The 27,758-nt window shown below is 45.1% G+C and overlaps 1 protein-coding gene across 2 annotated transcripts in view; it reads left to right on the forward strand.

The window, feature by feature from the left end:
* The window catches only part of DOCK4 (dedicator of cytokinesis 4), a 1,300,588-nt gene that overhangs the window by 976,597 nt on the left and 296,233 nt on the right, over positions 1-27,758 (forward strand). For both annotated transcript variants that reach the window (XM_069228963.1, XM_069228964.1), the window contains exon 30: positions 10,782-10,840. In XM_069228963.1, coding sequence (XP_069085064.1) covers positions 10,782-10,840 — 59 coding nt within the window. The remainder of the gene's footprint in view (positions 1-10,781; positions 10,841-27,758) is intronic.

Raw genomic sequence — 27,758 nt, forward strand, 5'->3', positions numbered from 1 at the left:
AAAAATGGCCCTGAGTACCTGAACGGGGAATGTGGTAAAGAAGTGTGGCAATTGTGGTATGACATAATTTTCTCCAGGGCTGGGTAGTCCATGACAGATGAGGGCAACCTGTGCCAGAAAGAGATAAGTTGCTACAAGGATGTGCAGGTCGCCCATATATTATTATTACTTTCTATTAACTGGGTATCAGAATGATAAATTTGCTGTCAGCAGGGTCCTCTCGCTGCACAGGCAATTTCCTGAAGGTGAGGAAGGGAGGAGCCTCATCGGGCATCTGCCCAGGATGTATGGCCAGCTATCCACAGGAGGCCCTCACACCCCACAGCACGCTAGTCCTGGGGTGCCTCGTGAGAGGCAGCTGGGTGGGCTCTCTCAGTGAGGTCTTGGGCCTTGAGTAGAATCCGCTCCACAAGCTCAGTGAGCTAGCAGGCGGCAGATATTTTGGCCTTCTGGCACTGGAGTGCTGCTAGCCTCTTTCATAGATCCTGGCAGTACCCGGCCTCAATGGTGTCCGCAGCTGGTACCAAGAAACTCCCAGGGGTATGTGCCAGTGTCCTAGGTGGTGATAGGTATGCAGAGGTGTCAGGATACTGGTAGTTTTCCATGGCTGAGAGGAGTGCCCTTTTAAGCCACTCCGTGCAGGATGGCGGCTAGCTCTGCCTCAAGACCTCACTTAGGCTTGTACACTATTTCATCTGCTTACATTTCTGAAACCTTTTACACACTTTCCCCATCAGATCCTCAGACCAGTGCACATTTGTTCTTCAGTCCCCTATGCCTCACTGTACTCCATTAGGACACCAGTGGCGCCTCTCCCTAGTCTAGCCCCCTGCACCACCTGTTCACTTTGTCATGCTCTTGTAACCATCATTCTCTCATCAGTTCAAGTGCCTCTACGTGTCATCAGGATGAGTGTGCAGCTGTTCTCCATATGATATCCAGAGTACACCCCACCCTATGATATTTAGTGTTCTCTTTTGCAATCAGGTAACCAATTATAAGATCAAAAATTATCAGTTTACCTGTGCTTACCTCCTGTCTTACTTCCCCAGATCCCCCTCTATCAGGCCTTCTGTGTGCTCCCTTATGTTTGCACATCCCAATAAAACACTCCTTTCCTTCACTCCACCAATGCCCATCCTCCCCAGTAAGGTCCACTTTTTCCTATTCATCCACCCACTCAGCTCACCCAATAATTCAACCATGTATTGAAATATCCATTAACCAGTCAACTTCCTGACTAAACCACACGCCTCCTTTGCTCACGCACCTATTCTTTTACCTGCTCATTTACCCACATATTAAATTGACCACTTTATCATGCAGGTAATTATTCAGTACCCCACATACTTTTATACACTCTCAAAAACAAACACTATTTGCCACATTCAAACCTGTGTACATTTTTTACTGAGTTTTCCATTTTCCACGCTTTAAAGCCAATGAACGCAATAAACTAGTAAACTATAGATGACAGAAATAATAAACATGCGCATTCATATCACTTCAGTACACTCAACCTTCATTGATCACAATAGGAAACAAAAGGAAATCCTGTAAAGTAATACACCATGCACCCCCTTAACGTCTCCCATTACCCTTCTGTCATTGTCATTGAAGATATCTCAGGAGTCTCCATCAAGTTCCTGACATTCCTTTTTATGGTTATTGGGGCATCCACTAAGCTCATGCCTGGGAATTTCCATTGTAAGATTTCTGCCAGTACCTTTTTTCCCCGCTGATCCGGCTAGGAGGTATTTGATTCATCCATTCCTATGCTATATTCCTTTTGCCCAGCGCGAGACTCAGTCACATCAGTGATTACTCTGCACTCCTAAATTCCTGAATATCAAGGACATTCAGAAAGGCGACCTTGAGGTTCAGGTTGAATTGTAGTTTGAGCACTTGCTGAAAAATGTGGATTAAGCCATCCCAGAAGGGCCTGAGGACTGGGCAGGACCACACTGTATGGAGAAAGTTGCCCATGGTGGTCCGATACGTAAGGAATTCTCGTCCCAGAACCCAGTTTATTTGCCAAGAGGTCAATTAACTCAGTAGAGATATTTAAACTGGATAAGTTGGCATCAATTAGGTATGGGCGCCTCTCCGGGGGGCTATAAGTTCCGACATCCAGTCATCATCACCTAGATGACCAGTATCATTTTCCCACCCACCGTGAAGCCTCTGAAAGGCATGTACGGAGTTTATAATGAGGGTCTGATAAAAAACAGATATCTTCCACCTCAAATAGAGTTGGGACATGGTCAGTTTTGCTTTAAAAGGTGTAAATTCAGGTAGATCGCCTCTTGTCACAGAGGCGGGGTGACTGCATGGCAGAGTTGGAGGTACCAGTAAAACTGCAAGTGCAATAGACCAACTTCATCTTGTATTTCAGAGACAGATCCCTGGGTACCCGTGGGGAGCACATCTCCCACTAGAGATATCCTCAAATGATCCCATCCAAAATGCTGCAGTTCTGCTACACCAGGGAGAATGGTACCTGGGTGGGTCTGGCTCATCACACTCGTTTATCACCCAGTTTGCTTATTTGAAGACTTCCGCTCCTCCAATACCATCAGGAGTTCCTTCCCATATTGGAATTGTAGTGGAGATTTTTCACTTGTAGCATAAGCTGTTTCCACTCCTGTGTCCAGATATGCTAAGTCTATCCCATCATTAATAACTATCAACTGGGTAGCTTTGTAGTAGGCATTTGGGTCATGGATATAAGTGGATTTGAAGCATTTGGTGAGCTAATCTCGAGAGGGCAGCTCCTGCCCCAGAGAAAAGAGAGTAGGTAGACTGTAAGTGTATGGAGGAATGTGCTTGGGAGGAGAAAGGGGTAGTTCTATAATATATATTTTATTTTAGAACGAGTAATCATTTTCAGTAGAACCACTCTTCCTATTATGGACAATGGTAGGTGCGTCCATAGTTATATATCTTTGCATGTATTTTCCCGAAGTTGTAAGTTGTTTCATAACACGCTGCTACTTCTGTGTGTGTGCTATTTATTGCTAGATATTTGGTACAGGGTGCGGTGACTGTCATGCCTCTTGGTAATGTCCCAGAGCAGTAATCACTCTGTTAACATAGGGGAAATAGTCTAGTCTCAGACGAGTTGGATGTAGGACCCGAACTTGGTTAACACCTGCATTGCTGCTGGATCTGAATTTGCTGGATCACTTAGAAATAGAAGGAGGTCATCCGTGTAGATTGAGACTTTATCATCCAGTCCCTTGGTCCACTTAAATCCCACCACCTCCTTGGTCTGGTGGAGGGCTCAAGCAAGGGGCTCTGTCACAACAGTGAACAGTAGAGGAGATGGTGGACAGCTTTGCCTCGCTCCTCTCGTATGTAGGAAAGGTTAGGATATTTATTTTCCAGTCCAAACACTACTGTGAGAGCAGTGTAAAGCAGATGGATATTAGCTAGAAAGTTTGGGCCAAAGCCAATGTAATGAAAGAATTTGAATAGTTAGTCCTATGGCACAATGTTGAAAGCATTTTGGGTCAATCAACAGTAATGCAAGAGGATTTTTTAAGGATGTGTTCAAGGATATGGGGCAAAAGGTTTGCCTAATGTGTCTGGTGATTCCCTATGGCATAAAGCTGCTCAGGTCAGGATGTTTTAAGTTTGAGATTACTCGTCCCAGTCGAGTCACTGGTATTTTGGCCGGTATTTGCAGCTCAGAACTTGCCAGTGAGATCGGGTGATATGATGTGTACAAGTCCAAAGGCCTGTGTGATTTGGGTATGGTGACCATTTGGAACACTTACATCTCTGGGTGGCGGACACCCTGTGCCTTAGCTGGCTCAAACTGGTTTATTTTAATGGGAATTCATCTTCAATTAAATTAATTCAGGGAATCAATTTAGTCACTGTCTTACAAATGTCATTGTTCTTGACCACATAAAGATAGGACAGCCAGTTTTACTCTGTATATCTTAGAGACTTCTAGTTGCAGACTCCTTACCTTAGAATTCCTTACCTTAGAATTCCTTACCTTAGAAATTCCTTACCTTAGAAGTTCCCCCGGGCATCAGACTAGATCTGGAGATTTTTATTTGAGCCCTGCCCTTGCCAGCCATCAGGTGGTGTCGGTCAGCTCTGCATCTGTTGTATGTGGTGTGGTTGCCATGATGATGTTGTGGTTGTACTTAAGCTCCAAGCCAGGTGTACTGACGTCAGTTCTTTTCTTTCCACTCCATGCGCAGATCCGGAGAAGAGCAACCATGGTCAATTTTTGACCGAATTTGACCTTTTTGCCAGTTTTTGGACTTCTTTGGTGTGTCGAGGGACGTCTCATAAGACCGGCTTCAAGCTGTGTAATGTCTGTCACTGTATGCTGTTGGTGCCGAAAGTGCACTTGGTGTGTTTGTGGTGTCTGGAGCACAACCATGACCTGAAGTCGTGCTCCAAGTGCCAGGCCATGATCCTGAAGGCTTTGAGGGAGCGGTCCCTAAAGCTTATGGCGGCTTGCTGCTCAACTCTGCATTGCTCCCGGTCTCGCTCGAGAGGAAGGTCTCGAGACCGCTCACGGAGTCATCACCACTCCTCCGCATCCCACTCAAAATCGTCTGGACATTTGGGTTACAAGAAGAAGGAGTCGAAGAAGGCTAAACTTTCTTCGATTTCACCCCATTGCTCGGCCGATGCGACGCAGGAAGAGAGTCAACACTCGAGGCCTTGGTTTGCGAGGCCATCTTTAGGGTCTGCTCCGCGCCTCCCCAAGTTTCTGGGAGCTGGAGCCACCCCTGTCCAGCTTAAAGAATTTTATGAAGCCATGCGCCTCATCTTTGGACAGGCTGAACCCACTGCGGTGCCTTTGGTGCCTTTGGGTTTCACACTAGCGGCTCTGACCCTGGCCTCCGAGGGCCCCTCTGGATTTATTCTCGGATCTGTGCTGACAATGGTCGTACCATTGCGACCTTCCCTGGCACCGGCAAAAACGTAGACGCTCCCATCGGTTGAGCCCATAGTCAACATCAACCCAATCATGATCCCTGATGACCCGGAACGTCGTTGATTGATGTTGCTTCCGACTTTGACACCTACTTGGGCCTACTACCCACAGGTTGGATTTGGACCCTTTTTATTATGTGTACGAATATGACGAAGGATTGTAGGGGACGCTGGTCCCTTTAGAATACCAGCTTGACAACTCCAGCTTGGACTGGGCACAGGAATTGGGCAAGGCTAGTGGTCTGGATACTTCTCCAGACACTGGCATGCTTTCTCCTCCTCTTGTGGCTACGGTGGAGGGAGCCTCTTACTCAATGGTGGTCTGTAGGGCGGCTGAGGTTCTTGGACTTGGCCTTGAGGTTCCCTCTGTGGCGGTCAGGTCCAACCTCATGACAGAGTTGCTTCAGCCTGGGGCTTCCCCTTTGGAGCCGCTCCTTCTATTTAATGAAGCCCCCACCAACGTCCTTGTGGGTACTTGGTTCAGATCCATTACAGGAACTCCTGTGAATAGGATGATTGCCCACCATCATTGGCTCACCTGAATGACCATAAATTCCTGTCCCAATTCCCCATGCCTGAGAGCATTGCCATCCAGGCTTCTTTATCATCCTGCCCAATCTTCACCTTCATGCATGGAGATTGAGCGGTGACAGTTGACAGCTTTCAACCTTCTGCCCGATGTCTGTGAAATTATCGTGGTAGCCAGGCGTTCCTTCACCAAAACGTACATGCCTGTTGGCATAAATTTGTGGCATTGTGTACAAACAAGTCTGTTGATTCCCTTTTTGCACCAGTCCCTGAGGTTCTCTTGTTCTTCCTTTCTTTGGCCCAGCAGGACTCTGCTTTGGGTACCCTTAAAGGTTACTTATCAGCCATCTCAGCCTTTCTTGTATTGTCAGATCAACTTTCCTTATTCAAATCTCCCATTGTTGGAAGGTTCCTTAAGGGACTTAACCATTTGTTTCCACTGACCCCGTTCATTATGCCCCAATTGGACATGAACATGGTTTTAAGTTACCGTATGTGTGCCCCTTTTGAGCTTATGTACAGTTGTCCTTTGCAGCTCTTAACCATCAAAACAGTTTTTCTTATTGCCGTCACCTCTGCTCGTAGAGTGAGTGAGCTTCAAGCTCTTGCTTCCAAGCCACCATTTTTATCTGTCCACCCTGACATGGTGGTGCTTCGTAAAAGTGCCTTCTTCCTTCCTAAGGTTGTTACCCCTTTTCACATGGGCCAGTCTATCACTTTGCGTACTTTATATGCACCCCCACATCCCTCTCATAAAGAGGAGAGACTCCACCGTCTGGTTCCAAAAAGAGTGTTGGCATTCTACCTCAATTGTACTAAAGATTTCTGAGTGGACGATCAACTTTTTATTGGATATGTGGGTCCGAAGAAAGGGAAGGTGGTGTAAAAGCGTACCATCTCACAATGGGTATTGCTGCTCTGCATCAAAATGTGCTACGCTCTGGCAAAGAAGCAACCCCCTTAGGGCTTGTGTGCTCACTCAACCAGAGCGACTGCTGCTCCTACAGCGTTAACGTGTGGAGTTCCTGTCCTGGATATCTGCCAGGCAGCAACGTGGATATCTCTACACATGTTCACAAAACATTACTGCCTGGACAGTTATGTCCACAGACAGCTACTTTGGGCATTCAGACTTTTTAGTATAATCTTAGTTCACAGCCCACCACCGAGGATGGTATTGCTTGGACATCTATTCTAAGGTAAGGAATCTGCAACTAGAAGTCTCTATCAGATGATCAAGTTACTTACCTTTGGTAATGATTTATCTGGTAGAGACATAGTCTAGTTGCAGATTCCTTACTCACCCACATGTCCTTCCTGCTTGCTAACTGATTTCTAGGGACTGGGATTTCCCTTTCAGGTCCCTAGCTCTGGCACACCAATTTCAGTGTTCTTCATGGCTCCGCACTACTGGCGTGGAAAGTCAGGAAAAGAAACTCACGTCAGCACCCCAGGATGGTGCATTAGTACGACTGCGATGTCATCATGGTAACCACGACGCCTACAACGGACGCGGAGTCGACCGATGCCACCTGATGGCGTGCAAGGGTACTGCTTGAAGAAAAATCTCCGAATCCAGTTTGACGCCTGGGGGAAATTTTAAGGTAATGAATTTCTAAGCTAAGGAATCTGCAACTAGAATATGTCTCTACTAGATACATTTTTACCAAAGGTACGTAACTTGTTCGTCAACTGATTATTATGCTTGTGACACAAAGATTGATGACCGTAAGAAAATTTCTCTTTTATGGTCCCTCTCATTTGTTCTGGCTGGATGCTGCTGTTGTTTGACTCTATGCACTGAGACACTGCTAGCTAGATCCGAATGCATGTGCTCTGCCCTCCAAAACACAGTCAAATTGGCTGCACCTCCGATTGGCATATTTAACTTACCTATAAGTCCCCTGTGTAGGGTCTTAAAGTATACCCATGGTCTAAAGGTAAAATGTTACTAATGGACTGCAGCACATACTGTGCCCCCACTAAAAGTGGCGATGAAAAATATGGCTCCAGGCCTGCCTCTACAGCCTGAGTGTGCAGTTTCAAAACTACCTATTTGACCTGGCAAAATAAATCTCTAGCCAGGGGTAAGCCTTCCAATTTAATACCCTTAAGGTAGGCCCTAAATGCTCATAGGGAAGGTGCAGCATACTTTAAAAAATGTATATTTTATGTTTTACATGCTCAAGCAGTGAAAAACCTTCAATGTGGTTTTTCACTGTTCAAGGCTGCCATAGGAAAGCACCAGGCTACATTATAACACCTTATAATTCTGAACTTCAGTTTGTGAGTCACTAGAAAAATGATGCAAGGACTCATTTTATTAATAAATTAAAATGCAACTTAACGTTCAAGTCAGTTTTTATATCATTATTTTGAAAGCTTTTAGGAAGTTGTCATTTTCCTAAAATTGCCTAAGCCAAATGTGCCTTTCTGCCAGTGTTTACTGTTACTCAGGAGCTCAGTGGCTCCATGATTAGGTGTGAAGTGGCGCCCAGAGCTGAGGCAAAAAGAGAGGGTTTGACCCTCCCCTGACAGGATAGCTGTCTGGGCTGTGATCAGGATCTCAATTTACTTGAAAGGATGCCTACCCAATCAAAGGCAGATGGTTCAAACCTGGACCAGCCTCCTCTATTGTCTTGCAAGCCATCCAAGCACCAATTTCAGTGAGCAAGGAACAGCCCCCAGAACTGATTTTGAGTGACCACAGAGAAGAGTTTTTCTGGCCAGACCACTCAGTGGGCACAGGGAGCTCTGCACAGGGGAAGAAAGGTTTGGCCATATTGGTTTAGTTACAGTAAGACATACATAACGTGCTGCAAAAGTGGGTAGGGTCAGCCCATTGGTTGGAAAGTGTCCAGGAGTTTGCCCCACCCACAGGCTGGCACTGGACATAATTGTGGCACCCCCCCATTAACCTCTTCAGAATGCTGCTGGACCTATGGAAGGCTGTTGTGACTTGTGAGGAGAACCCTAAGGGCTGAACATAATCCCACTTGTACACAGGTCAGTTAGCAGACCTCCTGTTAAGCAACAGGAGCACAAAGGCTGAAAGAACCAGACTTTCCTGAGGAGCCCAGCTGACCAGTTCCAATTGGATCTGCCCTTAACCCTTCGGGTGGCTTCTGTTGGAGTAAATCCTGGCCTCCACGTACTGTTCCTATGGTCCCAAAACATTTGGCTGGTCTTAAAGTGTATTCCTCCTGCCCAAACTGCAAAAGTTGGGACTCGGAAGCTTTCTGCCAACTTTTCTTCTGAAGAACCAATGGGGAAACAGGACGACGGTTGAGCCGAAGCCATCAATGTTGAATCACCAGTCGGATCCAACTAGTGGTTTGGCACACTTCAAAAAAGTTTCTAGGTGCAAACAAAGAGGGCTTCACCTAGAACGAGGAAGAACTGAAGCTGATTGACATCAAGACCTTCCAGGGCCGGGATGCTGAACTTCACCAGGTTGGAACTTTCCCGTCTTGGTTGACAAATGCACTGGTACCCTAGTTTGCAGTAATCCGCTGTATTCAAACCGCAACTCCAATCCAGCTTGCCTCGCCTTCACCGTGACCAACCTGGTCCTCGTACTTGATTCACGTTCCGTTTCAGTCACCCTAAACATTACCTTTGTCCTGGTTTAGTGCAACCAGAAGGCTGCATTGCACTTTTTGGCCCTGTTTGTTTTTAAAACTTTCAAGATCCGTCTCTTCAGTTCTGCTTATTGGATTTTTGTTGTTTTGGAGTCATTTTGTAGGTTTTATAAATTGGAGTGGGGTTTTTATGGGGTTTTGTTTTTGACTTGTTAACTATTTTGGTACGTCTAAATACATTACACTTTTTCCTTAGTTATATCTGTATGCTCTGTGCCATAGCTAACAGGGGCTGAGCTCAGGTTTCAGTTACTGAAACGTTTACTGGACCTAACAAGAATAGTGCATTATTTCTTGTGGTGCACTACCATCCATCTAACTAATAATCCACTTTTTCACAATGACCTATGTTCCCATGATGCATTTTAAAAAGATAATTTTTGCGGGTTCATTGCAGCCGTTAACATATGCTGAGACAGTGCCACAACTCACTGTGAAGTAATATCCACAACCACATGTTATCAGTGTTGTGATGATGTAGTCTTTTGGTCTTGTTGATGCACTATCTAAGCTTTAGGCATTCAATAAACAGGTGAGAGTACAAGGTTATAGGGAACAACAGCACCTAATCAACAGGCACTTTTGGAAATCCACAACTATTTGCCATGTAATTAAAAACAGCAATAATATGAACTTGATTTATGTAGTTAGTCCTGGGGAGCTATTGTGGGCAAGCTCATTTCTTCCTCAGGTTTGAAAATGCATGACGATGAGCAGTATGAAAGTTATTATTGCAGTTGTCTAATGTAACATTAACAGCCCTTCTTACCACTTTATATGTTCAGCCCCTCCTCCTGTCCTTCTGTAAAAAATAGTAAATAAAAATATCAATACAAGTTTCGCAAGAGCGATGGGGATTGTGTGCTTTTATCATCAAGTATAAGTGGATTATATCAAGTTTGAAGGAACATGGAGATGGGTGAGACGAACGTTGAAGGTGGGATTTCAGTAAACAATGAGGGGTATGGAAAAGTAGCCTGTAAGGGGGAGGAGCATTACTAGTCAGCATGCTAGGAGTTTAACAGAATTCCACTTCAACTATGTTGATATCAACGAAATAAACTACATCTATTGCTCTATCCCAACATTTGTCAGTGTAGCCTTAAGTAAATGTTTCTGGGACAGATGGTGGATAAAAAGAGCTATTGGGTAAGAAAACATACCCCACCCACAATAAACCTTTGCACTATACATCTCTGTCCACTCAAGCCTTCTTGACTATAAATGATGCTAATGAAATATTAAGATTAATTGTGTTGATTGCAGTACACAAATCAAGTATGTCAAAGGGGATTGTGCTAGGGGCATGACTGTAAAGAGTGGAGCACTTTAGATGCAATATTTGGGGTGGCATCACAGCTGGATATCGTAGTAGAACCTGCTGGTCTATGTTTCTGGTTGATGCTGTCTTTTTCTAACATGGTCCCTAGAATAGGTAATTGTACATCAGATTAAGAAGATAAACTTTTGTCGATGATTATGAAGCCCTACGTAGATTTATGGTAGAAATAGATAAAATTGCATGTTTTTTTTTTAGTAGTTAACTAAAGCATTAATAATCTACATCTCAATGAGGGATGACAGTGCCATGTTCTTACTTGTTTAGGAGTAGTGATGTCTTCTTAAACTGCCTTCCTGTGTTTTTAGATATGGTGACATGAGAGTAACAATGGGATGTGAAATCTTCAGCATGTGGCAAAATTTAGGTAAGTAGTTAAATTAATATTTTCTCATAACAAAAAATGTAATGAAGCTCTTTTACTTTTAATGCATTTATTGCATCAGAGTAATCATATCTGCCTCTTCAAAGGCCACTGATCTATGGAAATTTCAAGGCATTAAGTATCTCTTACAGGACTCGAAAAATCATAAAAATGTTACTAGACCTGCTGGTCAAGTAGCTTGAACAATCTACTCGACCTCACTGTATTGTACTTGACCCGCAAACGGATCTCAAATTGTGTGATCGTATGCAAATATTGTATTTTACAGTCACCTTTTTCTTCATTCTCACATACGAGTGCACCTTCAAATATGCAAGTTCAGCATTTCTGCTGTAAAAAAAAGTACTCTTTTGTTTGATTAAATACACTTAACATTTGCTTCATGTATAATAAATCTAGCCCACGTATAGGGTACACATGATCCATGCATGACTTGCCACTTAGTTTACTAATAGCTTTGCCACCAGGGCAGGAGTATTTCTCAGTTTATGTTTAAACACTCACTTTTAATAAGTATACTATTAAAGCATGATGTGCTTTCCAAGAAATGTCCACAAACCTTCCCACTAACTTGCAGCTTTACTGATAAAACTATATAGTGTATTCACAATAATCTGTGAAAATTAGGTTTCAGACAAAATATTTATAATTGCATATAACCAAGTAAAGTATTCTGAGTTTTTTCATCCTATTAAAATATTTTTTTCATCACACGAGTACAAAAAATGTTCTTTCACAGCTACTGAAGTATATTTTGCATTGTTTGTTAAGTTTACTTAGTTATATAAATGTTGTGTGTTAGGGTAGACCTGATACCCACAGTCTTTCATTTCACACAGGTCAGACAGTTCACCTTACAAAATCCTGGAACTCTACAGTCACAAGGAAAAGTATTTGCATTGCAAGAAGAGAAACTGACTTCTGACCTCTATCTCTGAACACAAAGGAAATGTGACTATAATAAGATTTGAAGGCATCCTAATTGCTAATTCAGTTTCTGGCTGACCAGAACACCTGTTCTTTGCCTACTCACCAGAAGGGGCGAGTAGGTTCTAAAAATAGCTCAACCTCATAAAAAATGGCTCGCCATAGCGAGTGGTCGAGTAGATTATTTGAGCCCTGTTTTAATAACAGAATGCTTGGCCATATGATAATTACCTGAAGAGTTCATTGGCCCAGTGTCTGAATCCAACCTTAAAACGCAGAATATTAGTTTCTCAAGTTCATACATAGATTATTTTGACCACCAGAATCCAGAATTACGTAGCATGAAGAGCAATTCCTAATTTCAACAGTTTTCCTAAATCAAATGCAACTTTTTTAGACAATAGTGTTTCCTCTATTTCAGGTACTCTGTGCTTCACACCATAATTTAATACCCTACTCCCATTTGACATTTTAGAGAGGCTACACCAGATGAGCATTTTAAGCCAACTTCCCTTTTCTTCTCCAGTACTATAGGTTCAATGTGGGATACAAGACTTACCCACTAGAGAACCCGTTTTAAATTTATGGACAGAAAAAAGGTCTGTCAGTATCACTTTTGACTGAGAGTCTGTGAGAGTGAGTCATTCATACAGTACTCCCTGCTCACGGCACTCATCTTGCTTTGAGTACTTATTTTCAAGCATTCTCATTGGGATCTTTATGAGAAAGTTGAGGACTCCAATTAGCACCTGATGCAGTTGCTGATGAGATGTTGGCCTTTGCTGGCCCCACCTGCTGCAATGTGGTATTGTTTAGGAGAGCAAAGAAGTGCTGCTCCAGCTGCTAATGCAATGGCTCGCTCTTGCGATTACCAGTAGTTGTCACTGGTATAGGGCATAGAAGGGTATTTTTCACATTTGACAGTGTAGTGAATGAGAGGCTGAGACAGAGAATACTGTGTAGATAATCCTCTATGCATATTAAGTATCAAGTGCAAAGTCAACGATGCAACACAGTTTTCTAACCCTTTATAGAGTTAAAAAGATACAACTGCTCTTTTGGCAATTTTATAAAATCTCTTGGGTATGCGCAAAGAGGGCACTAAAATTACTATTCTTCCCTAAGTATTGTATGTTTTCTTGGCACTACTATTTTGGCTCACAACAAGTGACCTAACAAAACTGTAAAACCTCCTCACAGGCTACGTATGGACAGGTAAAAAGACACAGGCACAGAGAATGAAGTGTACCTTACGCTCCAAGCAGAGAGGATTGGGCATCCCTAATATAGAAGCCTACTATCAGCATCACAACTTAGGTACCTGATGAAATGGATGTAGAGGGAAACAGGCAAGGAATGGTGGTTAATAGATTATAACATAGTTTGAGATACCATGGGAACCTAAGTCCTAGAGCCACATGTGCATATACATGTTACCAATAATGTTCACAATGATGAAGATGTAGGCACATTGAATAGCAAAGAGAAACTGATAACATACCATCGCCCTTCACATACCTGTGGGGCAACACTGAAGATATTCCAGGCTTACAGAGAGAGATGTTTAAAAAGGAACTAGAATGAGACTGAGTGCGTCAGACTGGGTGATTTGTTGTGAGGGGGTGCAAAACACAGCTTTGAGGACATCAGGCAAGAATATGGACTGCCAGAGGAGACATATCATGAGTACGCAGGTACAACACTGGGTCCTCCGTCCTACAATAGGACAAGGGACCATTAGAAAATTAATTAAAGTAGATAAATGCCTCAAAACACATTCATATATTTAACATATGGACATTCAGTCGCAGATCTCTCTCAGCCTACTCAAAAGCTCAAAGTGGAAATATAGTAGTGTATAGGAAAGCATAAAAGGGATGGAACTGGGCCTCCAATTAGACAAAGACCAGCAGGAGGAGATACTCACTAGTAACACAGATCACCTTAGCCATAACACAGTATGGAAACATTCCATAAGATACTCTAAATGGCATCCAGCCCTGGAGAAATTAAACCCACCATATCCACACAGATCTAACAAATACTGGAGAGTGTGTAATAAAGTAGCAAATACTCACCATAAATTATTGTACTGTCCCAAAGTAAGAGTTTTGGGAAAATATTCTTGGGGCGATTCAAGTGAATGCCAGAAGTGAGATAAAAAAGCACCCTAAAATGATCCTACTGTGTGGCCCTTCTGAGGGGATTTACCCCAGGCAGACAAAGAAAAGCAAACTCATCACCACCCTAGTCCTGATGTCCAAGCAAGACATTATGGGAGAAACCTGTGGTCCCCACATTGTCCGCCTTGCCTACCAAGTTTCCAAACTTGCAAGTTGCAGAAATAGAAAAGAAAAGTGTTTATTAAAATGTGGTGCCTCCTTGTACAGTATCTGGCTAGAGAATGTAGAGCATTCTGATGCCAGAAATGATTGAGAGTGCATCAGTAGGTGCAACTTGAGAACTGCTGACTGATTACGAGAGATTAAGAAGGAGCAAATTAAATTTTAACAATGGACAGCCTGTAACTAACACAAAGACTGCGAATGGGGGTGCGCAAAGGGGTGTGGTGGGGGAAAGCGGAGTGGGAAGGAGAAAAATGATAATGGTTTAGTGTTCTGTTTTCTTGTTGTTGACTAATGCACAGCAGCTACAGATCAGAATGACTGACTAAATGCAAAGCTATTATAATGTGAAAACAAATAGAAAAAAATATTGAGAAGAAAGAGTCTGGTGCTAATCCCCCTGGATTTGACAGTGTGTAGCTCCCATTGTGTTCCAGTTGAGATGTTGGCTGAAAGCAGCCCATTGACGTCCACCAGCAACCATGGGAAGGGGTTCTAGAAGCACTGATTCTGCCATTGATAGAGATAAAAATACAGATCAACTTTCTCCTTTTTCGCTTCTAGAGAGCTAGTATGGCTGAAGTGAACACCACGTAGCCAAAGCAATGCTAACATGTAATATCCATCAGCATATACATGTAAGCTGCTAAATTCCCAAGCACCTTATGCTCTCATAGGTTCAGTCTTGTGCAACCTCCTACTCTTCCTTATGGTCTGCTGTTTTAGAACTCTTTCAACCTAATTCATTACCCTATCCAGTCAGTTTCCTGTGCAAGGCTCTAGAACGGTTTTGACACAATGTACTAAAGCCCAGAGTAAGATCATTGTGGTGCTGATACCCAGAAAGTGCTGTGATGGATTGTAGGTCTAGAGTTGCCACAATCTGGGGAGGTTTCTGCTTCATAATGTCTCAGCACAGACCCTTCTCAGCAAGGATTGTATGCATGTGACTTAGCTCTTCTGCCACCACATCACCCTTTCACATGTGAACCAGTGCAGTGTGTTGTGAGGTACTTGCGTTATGACTAGTTTAGTAAATGCTTCAACAAATTCCAGCACAATGTGCTCCTTTCTCTGTTACTACTGCCCTACCTGACAAGCTTGTTATCCAGGTTGTTTAGATCCCAACAATGCCTACAAGGATTAACAGTATATAAACAAAGAAAGCCTCACCACAATGAAGAAGAGTCACCCCAAGCCCACAGACTGTATTAGAATAGCTCCTCTTTAATTATCCAATATTTTAAGCAAAGTGACCTCTAGATTGAATTGAATATTATCACAACTCTTTCTGCTTCTGATGTTGGTTTGCTTCCTTTTTGAAAAGGTCAGACCTGTGAGTTTTCCCCACCTAAGGTTCCCTGAATTTGCCCTGACTTAGGTTTTCTACTTTTTTGCTGTATTAAGCTGGTCATTTTCCATTCCTGAATTCTTACCTACAACGCTTGCCTTCCAGCAGATTTTTACTTGCCATGATTTAAAAAGGTCCAAATACCCAAATGCTGTTCCCATGAATTTACTAGACTGAGTGTTTAAAAGGCTGGACTATCTGAATAAAAATTCTTTGCTTCAGTCAACCTTGGACTTTGCAGTGTGACAGGCCTTCCAGACCTACATGTTTCTCCCTGTAGAAACTGTCAAAACCAACTGACAGTTTCCATTCCCTTTACGTTTTGGTCCCAAGAAGGATAGAGGTCTGAGACCCATTTTGAATCTCACACCTTCTGAATTTTTTCGTTCGGCTAACAAGTTTAAGATACTGTCTAAGAGCCAATTATTTTTTGCCCTAGATTCAGGAAACTGGTTGCCATCCTTAGATCTCCAGTATACCTTTTTCCATCTGCTCATTCCGACTCCCAGATATTACCTAAGGTTCAGGGTAGGGCCCCAACATCATTATTGTGAATGCATTTTTTATCCTTCACAGGAATCAAATGCTTACTGAGGTTGACTGACCTTTGGACACAGTAAGTAGTGCAGTGAGCCATCAACAAAATGTCAGCAATACCTCAATTTAGACACCATGACCAATCTGACCACCAAAGAAAAACTCCAATCAGGAATAAAGTTAAAATATTTATTACAGCTACAAGCTCAAAATCATGATGACAGTGGGCAAAATAAAAATATAAAGATACATAATCACTAAGGGTTGCCCAAGGTGTCTGAATAAATTCAGGTGAACAAAAATTATTAAAACTAAGCATTCAAGAAGAATAATACACAATATCAATAGGAATATCTCAGACACAGATATTACTCACTGCTCAGAATTTACAATAATTAGTCGAATCAAATGTAGCAGAGTCAATTATCTTTGGCTGAGCACAGGTCAACCCTACAACTAACCAAATCAGGGAAATATGTGTGTGGGGAACAACACGTTAGCAAAATACAAAACACACAAAAGGGCAAAAATAATTTTGAAAAAGATAATCTCTGACTTAAAACGCTAAATAAGTTTGACAGAAAATAAGTAAAAAGAGAAAGTGTCAGCAAATCAGAAGCTCAGACACAAGTCTTCTGATGGGGCAAGTAAAAAGGATTACTAAATCTTAATAGGGCATCTTGCAGAGAGGAAGATACCTCACCAAGGGATACAGCATTCAGGGAATCTTCATCAGCAAGATATCCAAATCAGCAAGCATCAGGGCAACCTCTGGAAGCTGCAAAGGTCTGCTCAGGGCTGCTCAGAGAAATGCTGTAGACTGACCTGCGTTGAAATGTCCATCAGTATTTCAAATTAAACAAATCAGTTTGACTCACCAAAGATATATGATAGAGACTTCTAGTTGCAGATTCCTCACCTCACAATTTTCCCCGCAGGCGTTAGACTGGATCCGGAGATTTTTCTTCGAGTAATACCCTTGCGCGTCGGTAGGTGGCGTCGGTCGACTCCGCAGGCGTCGTAGGCGTCATGGTTGCCATGATGTTGGGAGTAGTACATAGACGCCTCGCGCAGTGACATCAGTTCTTTTCTTTCCGCGCCACGCGCTGATCGGGAGAAGAGCTACCCGCGGCTATTTTTGGGCCGAATTGACCGTTTTGTCGAGTTTTTTGTGTACGAACTTGGTGCGTCGAGGATGTCCCCGAAGACTGGGAACAAGCCTTCTGAGGCCAGCCATCGGACAATGAGGGTGACGGATCCTCATCGCGTTTGGGTCGTGGTCGCGCTCAAGGCACTACAGACAAAGTCGTGTTCCGAATGTTGGGCCATGCACCCAAAGGCTTTGAGGGAGCAGTCACTAAAGCTGATGACGACCCGGACTTCGACTCCGCGTAGGTCCCGCTCTCGCTTGAGAGGAAGGTCTCGAGATCGGTCACGGAGTCATCACCACTCGTCGTCTTCTAAATCCTCAGGTCAAGGTAAGAAGAAGAAGAAGTTGAAGAAGTCCCATCGCTCTCCGACTTTGCCCCGTTGCTCGGCTGACGCGATGCGGGAAGAGCGTCCACGCACTAGCCCTCCGTCCTCGGAGCCTGCATCTGGATTGGCTCCGCGCTTCTCCGAGTTTCCCAGAGCCGGAGCGACCCCCGCCCAACTAAAAGAGTTTTACAAGTCCATGTGCCTCATTTTTGGGCAGGCCGACCCCAATACGGTGCCTTCGGGCCCAAGAGGTTCGGCTGAGGGGCCTTTGGGTTCTAGGCCGGCGGCTTCGGCCCCGGCCACCGAAGTCACCTCCGGATCCGTGCGCGGATCCGCACCGGTCGCACCCTCGAGACCTTCCCCGGCGCCGGGCTGATTAACGACGCTCCCAATGTCGGTGGTGCCCACTATCAGCATCGACCCGATTCTTATCCCCGACGACTTGGAGTCGGAGCGACATCAGCCGACGCCACCTTCGGCTTCGGTGGGGCCTATTCGCCCCAGGTCAGATTCGGACCCTTTTTCCTATGGGAACGAATATGGGGAGGATTCTGAGGGGTCCCTGGACCCTTATGAATACCAGGATGACACTGCTATGGACTGGGCACAGGAATTAGGCGAAGCTAGTGGTCTAGATACTTCTCCTGATGCTGGCATGCTGTCTCCTCCTACCGTGGCTACGGCAGAGAGTGCAACTTATGGTATGGTGGTCAATAGGGAAGCTGAGGTCCTCGGCTTCGATCTTCCTACTGTAGAGTTCAGGTCTAATCTCCTGACAGAGGTGCTTCAGCCTGGGGATTCTACTTCAGAACCCCTTTTACCATTCAATGAGGCCCTCACCGATGTCCTTTTGGGTACATGGTCCGAACCCAACACAGGGGCTCCTGTGAATAGGGCTATCACACGCCGCCATCTGCCCACTCCGAACGACCCTAAATTCCTGTCCCAACACCCCACGCCTGAGAGTTTTGTTATCCAGGCTTCCTCTTCTTCAGGCGCGTTCCCTTCCGCACCCCCGGATAGGGAATCCAAAAGGCTGGAACAGTTTGGCAAGAAGTTGTTTTCTTCCTCTAGTCTAGCGCTGTGGTCTGTGAACACCACATGCCTTTTGGGCCATTCTACCCACTCCCTGTGGGATATGGTTGCGCAAGTCCTGCTGCAGATACCGGAGGAGGCCCCTGCTATCGTCTCCCAAGCAGTGAACGATGGGAGAGATGCGGAAAAGTTCACAATGTGTTGTGGGCTAGATACGACCGACTGTCTGGGCAGATCGGTTGCAACAACAGTGGCCTTACGGAGCCACGCCTGGTTATGAACTTCTGGTTTCTGGGGGGTTGTCCAACAGTCACTCATGGACAAGCCCTTTGATGGCAAACGTCTCTTCGGAGACAAAGCGGACACATCCTTGGAGCAATTTACAAGGATTCCTGGGCTACGGCTCGGTCCCTCGGTCTTTCCTCAGCCACTCGCCCACCACAGTCCGCTTTTCACCCCTTTAGTGGACACGGAAGGGGCGCCCTGTCGCGTCCTCCACACAGCCACCGTGCCACGCATGCTGGCCAGCCTATATGTGGCCGAGGACACGGAAGCCCACGTGGCCGTGGGACAGGGAACCAGCGATCTGTCCAGTCCACCTCTGCCCCCGCTTCAAACCCTCATAGTCCGTCCCCTCACTCTTGCCCAGTTGGCGACAGGATTCGCCATCACCTGCCCCACTGGGAACATATCACCACGGACGGGTGGGTTTTGCATATCATTCGGTAGGGGTACTCCCTCCCTTTCGAATCTGATCCACCACACATGCCACCATCCTTCCATCACCTTCCGGAGGATCATTTGACGCTTCCCGCCAGGAAGTCGTGGCTCTCTTGGCCAAGGGAGCTATAGAAAAGGTCCCTGTGCCAGAAGTAGGTCGTGATTGGTATTCCCGCTACTTTCTGATACCAAAGAAGGGCAAGGGCCTACGTCCTCTCCTAGACCTTCGGACCTGAACTACTTCCTCAAGAAGGAGAAATTCAAAATGCTCACCCTGGCTTAGGTTCTGTCTGCCTTAGACCCAGGAGACTGGATGGTAGCGTTGGACTTGCAGGATGCTTAGTTCCATAATCCCATCCTGCCTGCCCACAAACGTTACCTACGATTCGTGGTAGATGACGAGCACTTTCAGTTTACCGTGCTCCCCTTTGGCCTTACCAGCGCCCCTCGGGTGTTCACCAAAGTGATGGCGGTGGTTGGAGCTCATCTGCGCAGGTTGGGGGTCTCAGTCTTCCCCTACTTCGACGACTGGCTGTTGAAGGCGGACTCGCCCCAGAAAGTCGTCTCCCTCCTTCAGACTACGGCGAACCTTCTGCACATGCTGGGTTTCACTGTCAACGTGCTGAAGTCACACCTGACTCCCTCTGTCGCTCCCTTTTATTGGGCAGTTCTGGACACAGTGCAATATCGGGCTTATCCTCCTGACAAATGAGTCCAAGACATTAAGGCTATGATTCCGATCTTTCGGCCTTGGTCTTGGGTTTCGGTGCAATTGACTCTGAGGCTGCTGGGCCTCATGGCCTCCTGCATCCTGCTAGTCACGCATGCCAGATGGCATATGCGGGCTCTGCAGTGGGGCCTGAAGTTCCAGTGGGCGCTGCGTCAGGGGAATCTATCTGACCTGGTTCAGATTTCAGAGGGAACTGCGAAAGACCTGCAGTGATAGCTTTTGAATCCAAATTGGGTCCACAGCAGATCCCTCTCCCTTCCCCAACCAGATCTCTCTATAGTGACAGATACGTCACTTCTCGGTTGGGGCGGCCACATGCGAGAGGCGGAGATCAGAGGCCTCCGGTCTCCGGCGGAGACCGGACTCTATATAAATCTGCTGGAGCTCCGGGCGATCAGGCTTGCGTTTAAAGCATTTCTTCCATCTTTTAAAGGGAAAGTAGTGCAGGTGGTCACGGACAATACTACTGCCATGTGGTACTCCAACAAAGAGGGTGGAGTAGGGTCCTGGACCCTTTGTCAGGAGGCACTATGCCTCTGGACATGGCTGGAACATAATGGCATTACCCTGATGGTTCAACATCTTGCGGGCTCCCTCAACTCCAGAGCAGGCAAACTCAGTCATCGATGCACAGCCGATCACGAATGGCATCTCCATCCGGAGGTGGCGCAAGGTCTCTTTCAGCAGTGGGGAGAGCCTTGGTTAGATCTGTTCACCTCCGCAGAGAACGCGTTAGGCGCGTTGGAGTTTCCAAGGCGGCACTTGCTCGGCAATGCTTTTTCGTCTCGAGTGGAGCTCAGGCCTCCTTTACGCCTTCGCGCCTATCCCTCTTCTGCCCAGAGTTCTCAAGAAAATCTAAAATGACCAGGCCCAAGTTATCTTGGTGGTTCCGGACTGGCCTTGAAGAGAGGGGTATCCAGAGCTATTGAGCATGTCCATCGATCCTCCACTCAGACTGCCTCTTCGGGCAGATCTTCTGTCGCAGCACCAGGCGACGGTTCTTCACCCGAACCTGTCCAACCTCCGCCTTCATGAGTGGAGATTGAGCAGCAACAGTTGACGGCTTTTGCCCTTCCACCGAGGTCTGCAATGTTATTTTGGCAGCCAGGCGTCCATCGACTAAAACTGTATATGCCTGTCGGAATAAATTTGTGGCATGGTGTACCAACAAATCTGTTGATCCCCTTTCTGCCCCTCTGTCAGAGGTTCTTCTGTTCATTCTTTCTTTAGCACAGCAGGGCTCTGCTTTGGGCAGCCTTAAAGGGGATTTATCTGCCATTTCTGCCTTTCTTAGGCTTCCTGATCAGCCCTCACTCTTTAAATCTCCTATTGTGAGTAGGTTCTTAAAAGGGCTCACCCACTTATTCCCTCCCACTCCATTTATCATGCCTCAGTTGGATCTTAATCTGGTAATTACTTATTTGATGTGTACCCCCTTTGAGCCAATGCATAATTTTCCCTTGCGGCTCCTTACCTTCAAAACTGTCTTTCTGGTCGCTATCACCTCTGCTCGCAGGGTGAGTGAGCTTCAGACCCTTTCCTCAAAACCTCCATACTTGTCTGTAAATCCTGACTGTAGGAAAATGTCTCCCTGTTGCAGTTACCCCCCCACCTTTTGCCTGATATTGATGGTGACCTGACTGAGAAGTGTGCTGGGACCCTGCTAACCAGGCCCCAGCACCAGTGTTCTTTCACTAAAAATGTACCATTGTTTCCACAATTGGCACACCCCTGGCCCACCGATAAGTCCCTTGTAAAAGGTACCAGTGGTACCAAGGGCCCTGTGACCATGGAAGGTCCCTAAGGGCTGCAGCATGTGTTGTGCCACCCTAAGGGACCCCTCACCTAACACAGGCACATTGCCATTGCAGATTGTGTGTGTTGGTGGGGAGAAAAAGGCAAAGTCGACATGGCATCCCCCTCAGGGTGCTATGCACACAAAATACTGCCTGTGGCATAGGTATGTCACCCCTCTAGCAGGCCTTACAGCCCTAAGGCAGGGTGCACTATACCACAGGTGAGGGCATAGCTGCATGAGCAATATGCCCCTACAGTGTCCAAGTCCATTCTTAGACATTGTAAGTACAGTGTGGCCATATTAAGTACATGGTCTGGGAGTTTGTCAAAAATGAACTCCACAGCACCATAATGGCTACACTGAAAACTGGGAAGTTTGGTATCAAACTTCTTAGAATAATAAACCCACACTGATGCCAGTGTTGGATTTATTACAAAATGCACACAGAGGGCATCTTAGAAGATGCCCCCTGTATTTTACCTAATCCTTCAGTGCAGGACTGACTGGTCTGTGCCAGCCCGCCACTGAGATGAGTTTCTACCCCCCTGGGGTGAGAGCCTTTGTGCTGTCTGAGGACAGGAACAAAGCCTGCACTGGGTGGAGGTGCTTCTCACCTCCCTGTGCAGGAACTGTAACACCTGGCGGTGAGCCTCAAAGGCTCATGCCTTTTGTTACAGCACCCCAGGGCATCCCAGCTAGTGGAGATGCCTGCCCCTCCGGCCACCGCCCCCACTTTTGACGGCAAGACTCAAGGAGATAATTACAAAAACAAGGAGTCACCACCCACCAGTGGTGGTCACCACTGCAATCAGCACAAAACGCATAAAAAATTATATTTAAACACTTTTTTGAATGGAATCTCCTTTTGAGCTGATGTACAGTTGTCTAGTTCCACTTCTTACTTTGAAAAATGAAGACAGCTGTGTTGGTGGCAGTAATTTCAGCGTGTAGGGTTGGAGAAGTTCAGGTTATATCAAATTGTCAAACTTCTACATTTTTTATCCTGAAATGTTTGTCCTTTGTTCCAGCACAACTCTTCACCCACTGTGGTTTCTGCACTTCATTTAGGTCAATTTGTTAATCTTCCATCTTTCTTCTCTTCTGCACATCTTATCAGATGGAAGAACTTCATAAACGGGACCCAGATATGCACTATCTTACTATATTGACCACACTTATCACTTTAGCACAAATGATTAATTATTTGGGAGCTGAGAAGCCAAGGCCATCACCAAATGCACAGTTTCACTCTGGTCTACCCTCTGTATCAAGATCTGCTATGTCTTGGCCTACAAAGATCCCTGGAGGTCTCCAGTTGCCAACACCTAAGAGGTAAATACATGATCATCTTTGCATACTTTTACCAATCACTACTGCCCCATGTCTCAAGCACGCAGTGACAGATACTTTGCCTGAGCTTTCTTGTTGCCTGAGCATTGTTGACTTCATTGGTTAACTGGAACTACTCAGTCTCATCTCCTAAAAAGGTATTGCTTTGGGACTCATTCATGAGGTGTGGAATCTCTCGAAAGATGTCTCCATCAGAAAAAAACTGCTTACCCGTTGTAGCAATATTTCAATTAGATACACAGTCTTCACAACAATTCTCACCTCTGCCCTCCTCCCCTGAGGAGATGTGACTTGAAAGATCTCAAGGCATTCAAACATGCTATGTGCTATATTTTGGTTGTCATTGCTCTCTTCTCGGTTCCTCACTCTGCTCCTGTGTAATGAAAAACGAACTGGTCCTAGCATACCATTTGGGGTCTAGTGTACTCCGGTGATGTCATGTCCAGAGGTGGGGTTGTAGCTGGTGCTGCGTGAGGCCCGCTGGCAGCACAGAAGTGCTATTGCAAGGTTTACTGACCAGCCTCGAGAGGTAAATCATAAAGGACCAGATGTACAAAGCACTTTTGTGCTCACATGGCTCAAATTCGGAGTCTGCAACTGCAAAATTTCTGTCTGTAATGTACTGACCCATTTTATGTGTTTGTTACTTTTTGACTGGCTCCTAAAATGAGTTTGCAGTTAGATAAGAAATGACTATTTAGAGGAGTAGTGTTATACGCATCCTTTTCAAATAGGGATTCCGATCCGTATGTAGCCACTAAAAGTTGGAGAACACTCTCCCCCCAAGTGGGGGTGGTAACCCATTTGCAAAAGGGAAGGAGTTCTCTTCCCCTTTTTGAATGTTAAAAAAAGGTTGTTGGGGAGGGCCACTGTCTACTCTCAAGGTAATTAATAGCTTGTTTATTTTTTAAATGCAGCCCTGTTTCCTTTAAGAAAAAAAGCTGCATTTAAAAAATAAATATATATTTTAATAGCGATCACCGGTATGGTGGTTTCCTGACCCCTGTAGACCACCATTCCTGTGATGGCCAGGAATTATAGTGAGTTTCTATTTATGACCTCATTTTTTATTAGGTAGGTTGGATTGTGACCCATTACAATTTACAGTTTGTGAATAGATCTATCAGTACATAGTGCAGTTTGTAAAGCCCACACTGGTTGTAAAGATACTGGTCGCACTTTGCGACCAGAGGGTCATACATCTGACCCAAAGTAAACAATCTGTGGGAAGATTGTGTGTTTTACCGAATGTAAGTAACATTTTCTTCTCGTGGATAGGTATTCTTCCTGTGGATTCATCTACAACCTCCTTCCACCCTGAGGAGTTAGTGCACCGAATAGTTAGAACCCAAGGTCTGCAAGCGTCTCATGTTATCATTATTAGGGTTGAGTCTGCGTTGCATGCGCTCGCGCATGCGTATCGCAGCGAGACGCTTTAGTATTTAGAAAAGGGCTCGGAGCCCTGTCAACTTCACGTCAGTGTTTTTTATTGGTTCGTGGGCTTGCCTAATAAAATCTGCTTGCTTTCATTAGTTGAAAGGCACGCATACGTCATGCCTTTTCCGGTGGCTAGCCCTCCTCGAGCGCATCGACCAAGTACATAAAACATGCGAGGCTCGCTGTTTTCCATCAGGCTCGTGGACTTCTTTTTCTCTAATTTACGAGCGCGATATCGCTTGGCAAAAGTCGAGCGCTTTACATAGTTAATTTCACTTTTTCTGGTTATGTACATAAATGCACTTTTGCCCGATAGGTGAAAAGTCGGGTTAAGAGTTTACAACACGATCAACTCTAACATGAGCAAACGCGAGACCCGTTGCATTGTAAATGCTTGTTATTGTTGTTGCTGTCACTGCTGCTTCTCAGTTCTTTTCTACATGCCTGAAAAAGTACCAGGAACAAACTCCGCTGTGACGGTTGGGCAGGTGGAGTTTCCGCTGAGGCCGCGTGGCACCACCAGGCAAGGTACGAGAGCCGTTGCTGGGATAAAAGGTTTCCGATCCAGTCTGCCTCCTCAAGGATATTCATAAGATGTGGAATCTGTGCGAAGATTCACGTATCTCCCAGAAATATTGTTACCAAAAGGAAGTAAATTAGTGTGCATTTTGGATGAGATGAAGAAATCCCATTTAGCACCAATCCTGCTCTATTTGAGCTGGCTTCCTATTGAGAATAGTTTCACTTTCAAAATTAGGTGCTTGGTACACTTTCCAATCAAGGCTCTCAGGAGGCTCTTGCCAGCTTCGTAGTTCAAACACCTTTTCGCTCGAAACTCCAGCCCTCAACAAAAAAACACCATAACTCAGTCTTTCGCAGACTGTAATGCTCCTCCTTTCCGGCATTCAAAAAAATGTGACACCCCTTCCCTCTCACCCCCCATCTGTTGGACCTTTACTTTCATCGCTATAGTAAAGGGTCGGCTTCTTGAATCCCTTTGGAAGGTGGTTGTGTATACACTTTAGTTTCAGTATTAACTTGCTTATTTGCATTGCTTTAAATGGGCCGGTACTGTCCGGTACTGAGTACCGGCACTTTTTTATTTTGAGAGGGAGAGTACCGGCACATCTCAACAAAAACGTAATACTTTTAATTGGAGAGTACCGGCACAGAGTATCTGCAGTTTAATTTTTCCATTTCAAGCTCTGCTTGTTTGTATATATTCTACTTGTGCTCTCTGCTGTATACATACTGGTAATTGTTCCTCAACTATACTGCTATCATCTTTTGTAATCGCTGTTGACGATCCATGTAAATTGCTCTATTGCACCTAGGCTTTAGCCGTGCTCTATAAACTATTAAAGAAATCAGTCAATTTAATCAATAAAAAGGAGGGAACTAGTCGATCACATTGTTGGGAGTAGGGATTGTCTTGTCTTCCTCCAAACTACCTTGCTGAACCACGACATCACTGAGAATTTACCAGGATGCACAAACGAGATCAACTCCGTTTTAATCTTGATTTTATTAAACAAAAGCAGGTGAACCCACACTGATATCTTACGTAGCTAATCCATCTGCCTGGGAGAGAGCCGTCGGTGGAAAGTTAGAACATGGCTGTGGCTTGACAAATGCGTTATACGTTTATGCGCTTCGTTGTTGACTGCATAGAACTGTCCGGCCTCGTTGGGGGCAGGTTACTTTGCATGCAGTCAAGCTAGCTATTTGGACGCTCCAGTTTATCGTTGAATGCCATCATTTTCAAGTCAATGTCATGGGATTTGAGTAGTCAGCTGTTTCCTCTCCAGAGTGCATCTGTATCTGACTCACCGATGCTGACTCCGAGGAATCGGGTGCCAGATGGCAGAGAGGGAACGGAAATTGAACGCCTTGGTAAGTGGGAGTCCTCTCAGAAGGGAATACGCGCCCTGTTAAATTAGCCTAAATATACTTCATATGAAATGGCTATTACCTGTGCTGAAATGATCTTTCCAGGTCTTCTCATTCAGTTCCCCCATTGATTATGGTAAATAACTGAATTTTTGTTACCGTTTGTTATGTGTCTATTGTACCGTACATACAAAACTACCAAGTGCCTATCAAAAGACACAAATATAGTTCCACATGTCCTTTATTGGTGGCGAAATGAGACGATTCAGCTGTCTGTCACCGCTGCACAATTGCAGCGAAATGTCGTGTTCATTTCTGAGTCCCTGGGACTCCGATGTATTCGGGGCTGTAAGTAGGATGGAAAAGTGTGGGGGTCCCTAACGGGGCTGAGGCCTATGGAAATGGGGGGGTGGCTTATACAAGCAAACTGCATTTAAATGATTCTCACATAGTGCCCTCCCCCAGCCGATATTGTGGTTCCTATTTGAGCTTTCTGTTTTTGCATCCAGATATACGGCACACCAACTGACAAACTCCTAAAACTCGACAGGGATGTGGGCCTCCTATACGGTTGTTAACTGTTTAAGATAAATGAGTAACAATAATGATTTTGGTGCAAATAATTAATATGACAATGTTTCAATTATTACCTTGTGAAACTGAATTAAACATTACTGAGGGCTGTGGAAGAGCTAGTGTCTCAGGGCCAGATGTAGTAATCTACAATTTTGCGACTTGCAAATTGCGAGTCAGACCGACTCGCAATTTGCAACTCGCAAAATTGTATGCAGAAAGGTGTCTCAGACGCCATAGCGAGTCCCTAGACAGCAGACCTCCATGTCTGTGACTGCTTTTTTAATAAAGCAGTTTTTTTTGTTTTGAATTGCAGCCCGTTTTCCTTAAAGGAAAACGAATTGCAATACAAAAAAATAATGAAACCATTTGGTTTCATTTTTTCAAAGTAGGCAGTGGTCCGTTGGACCACTGCCTGCTCTGAAAAAATATTTTCAGCGACATTCACAAAGGGGATGGGGTCCCATGGGGACCCCTTCCCATTTGCGAATGAGTTACCACCCACTTCAAGTGGTTGTTAACTGCGAATTGCTTTGCGACCGCTTTCACGGTCACAAAGCAATTCTGCATTGCGGTGCCGACTCGCAAAATGTGAATCAGCATCGCGATGGCCGTTTTGCATGTCGCAAACTGCGGTTTTCGCAGTTTGCGACATGCAAAACGGTTCCTACATCTGGCCCTCAATCACTCTGGTTTTGCAAGTATGCCATTTTTTGCTCCACATTGCGTTC

This window comes from Pleurodeles waltl, chromosome 4_1 (genome assembly GCF_031143425.1).
Source record: "Pleurodeles waltl isolate 20211129_DDA chromosome 4_1, aPleWal1.hap1.20221129, whole genome shotgun sequence".
Classification (NCBI taxonomy): domain Eukaryota; kingdom Metazoa; phylum Chordata; class Amphibia; order Caudata; family Salamandridae; genus Pleurodeles; species Pleurodeles waltl.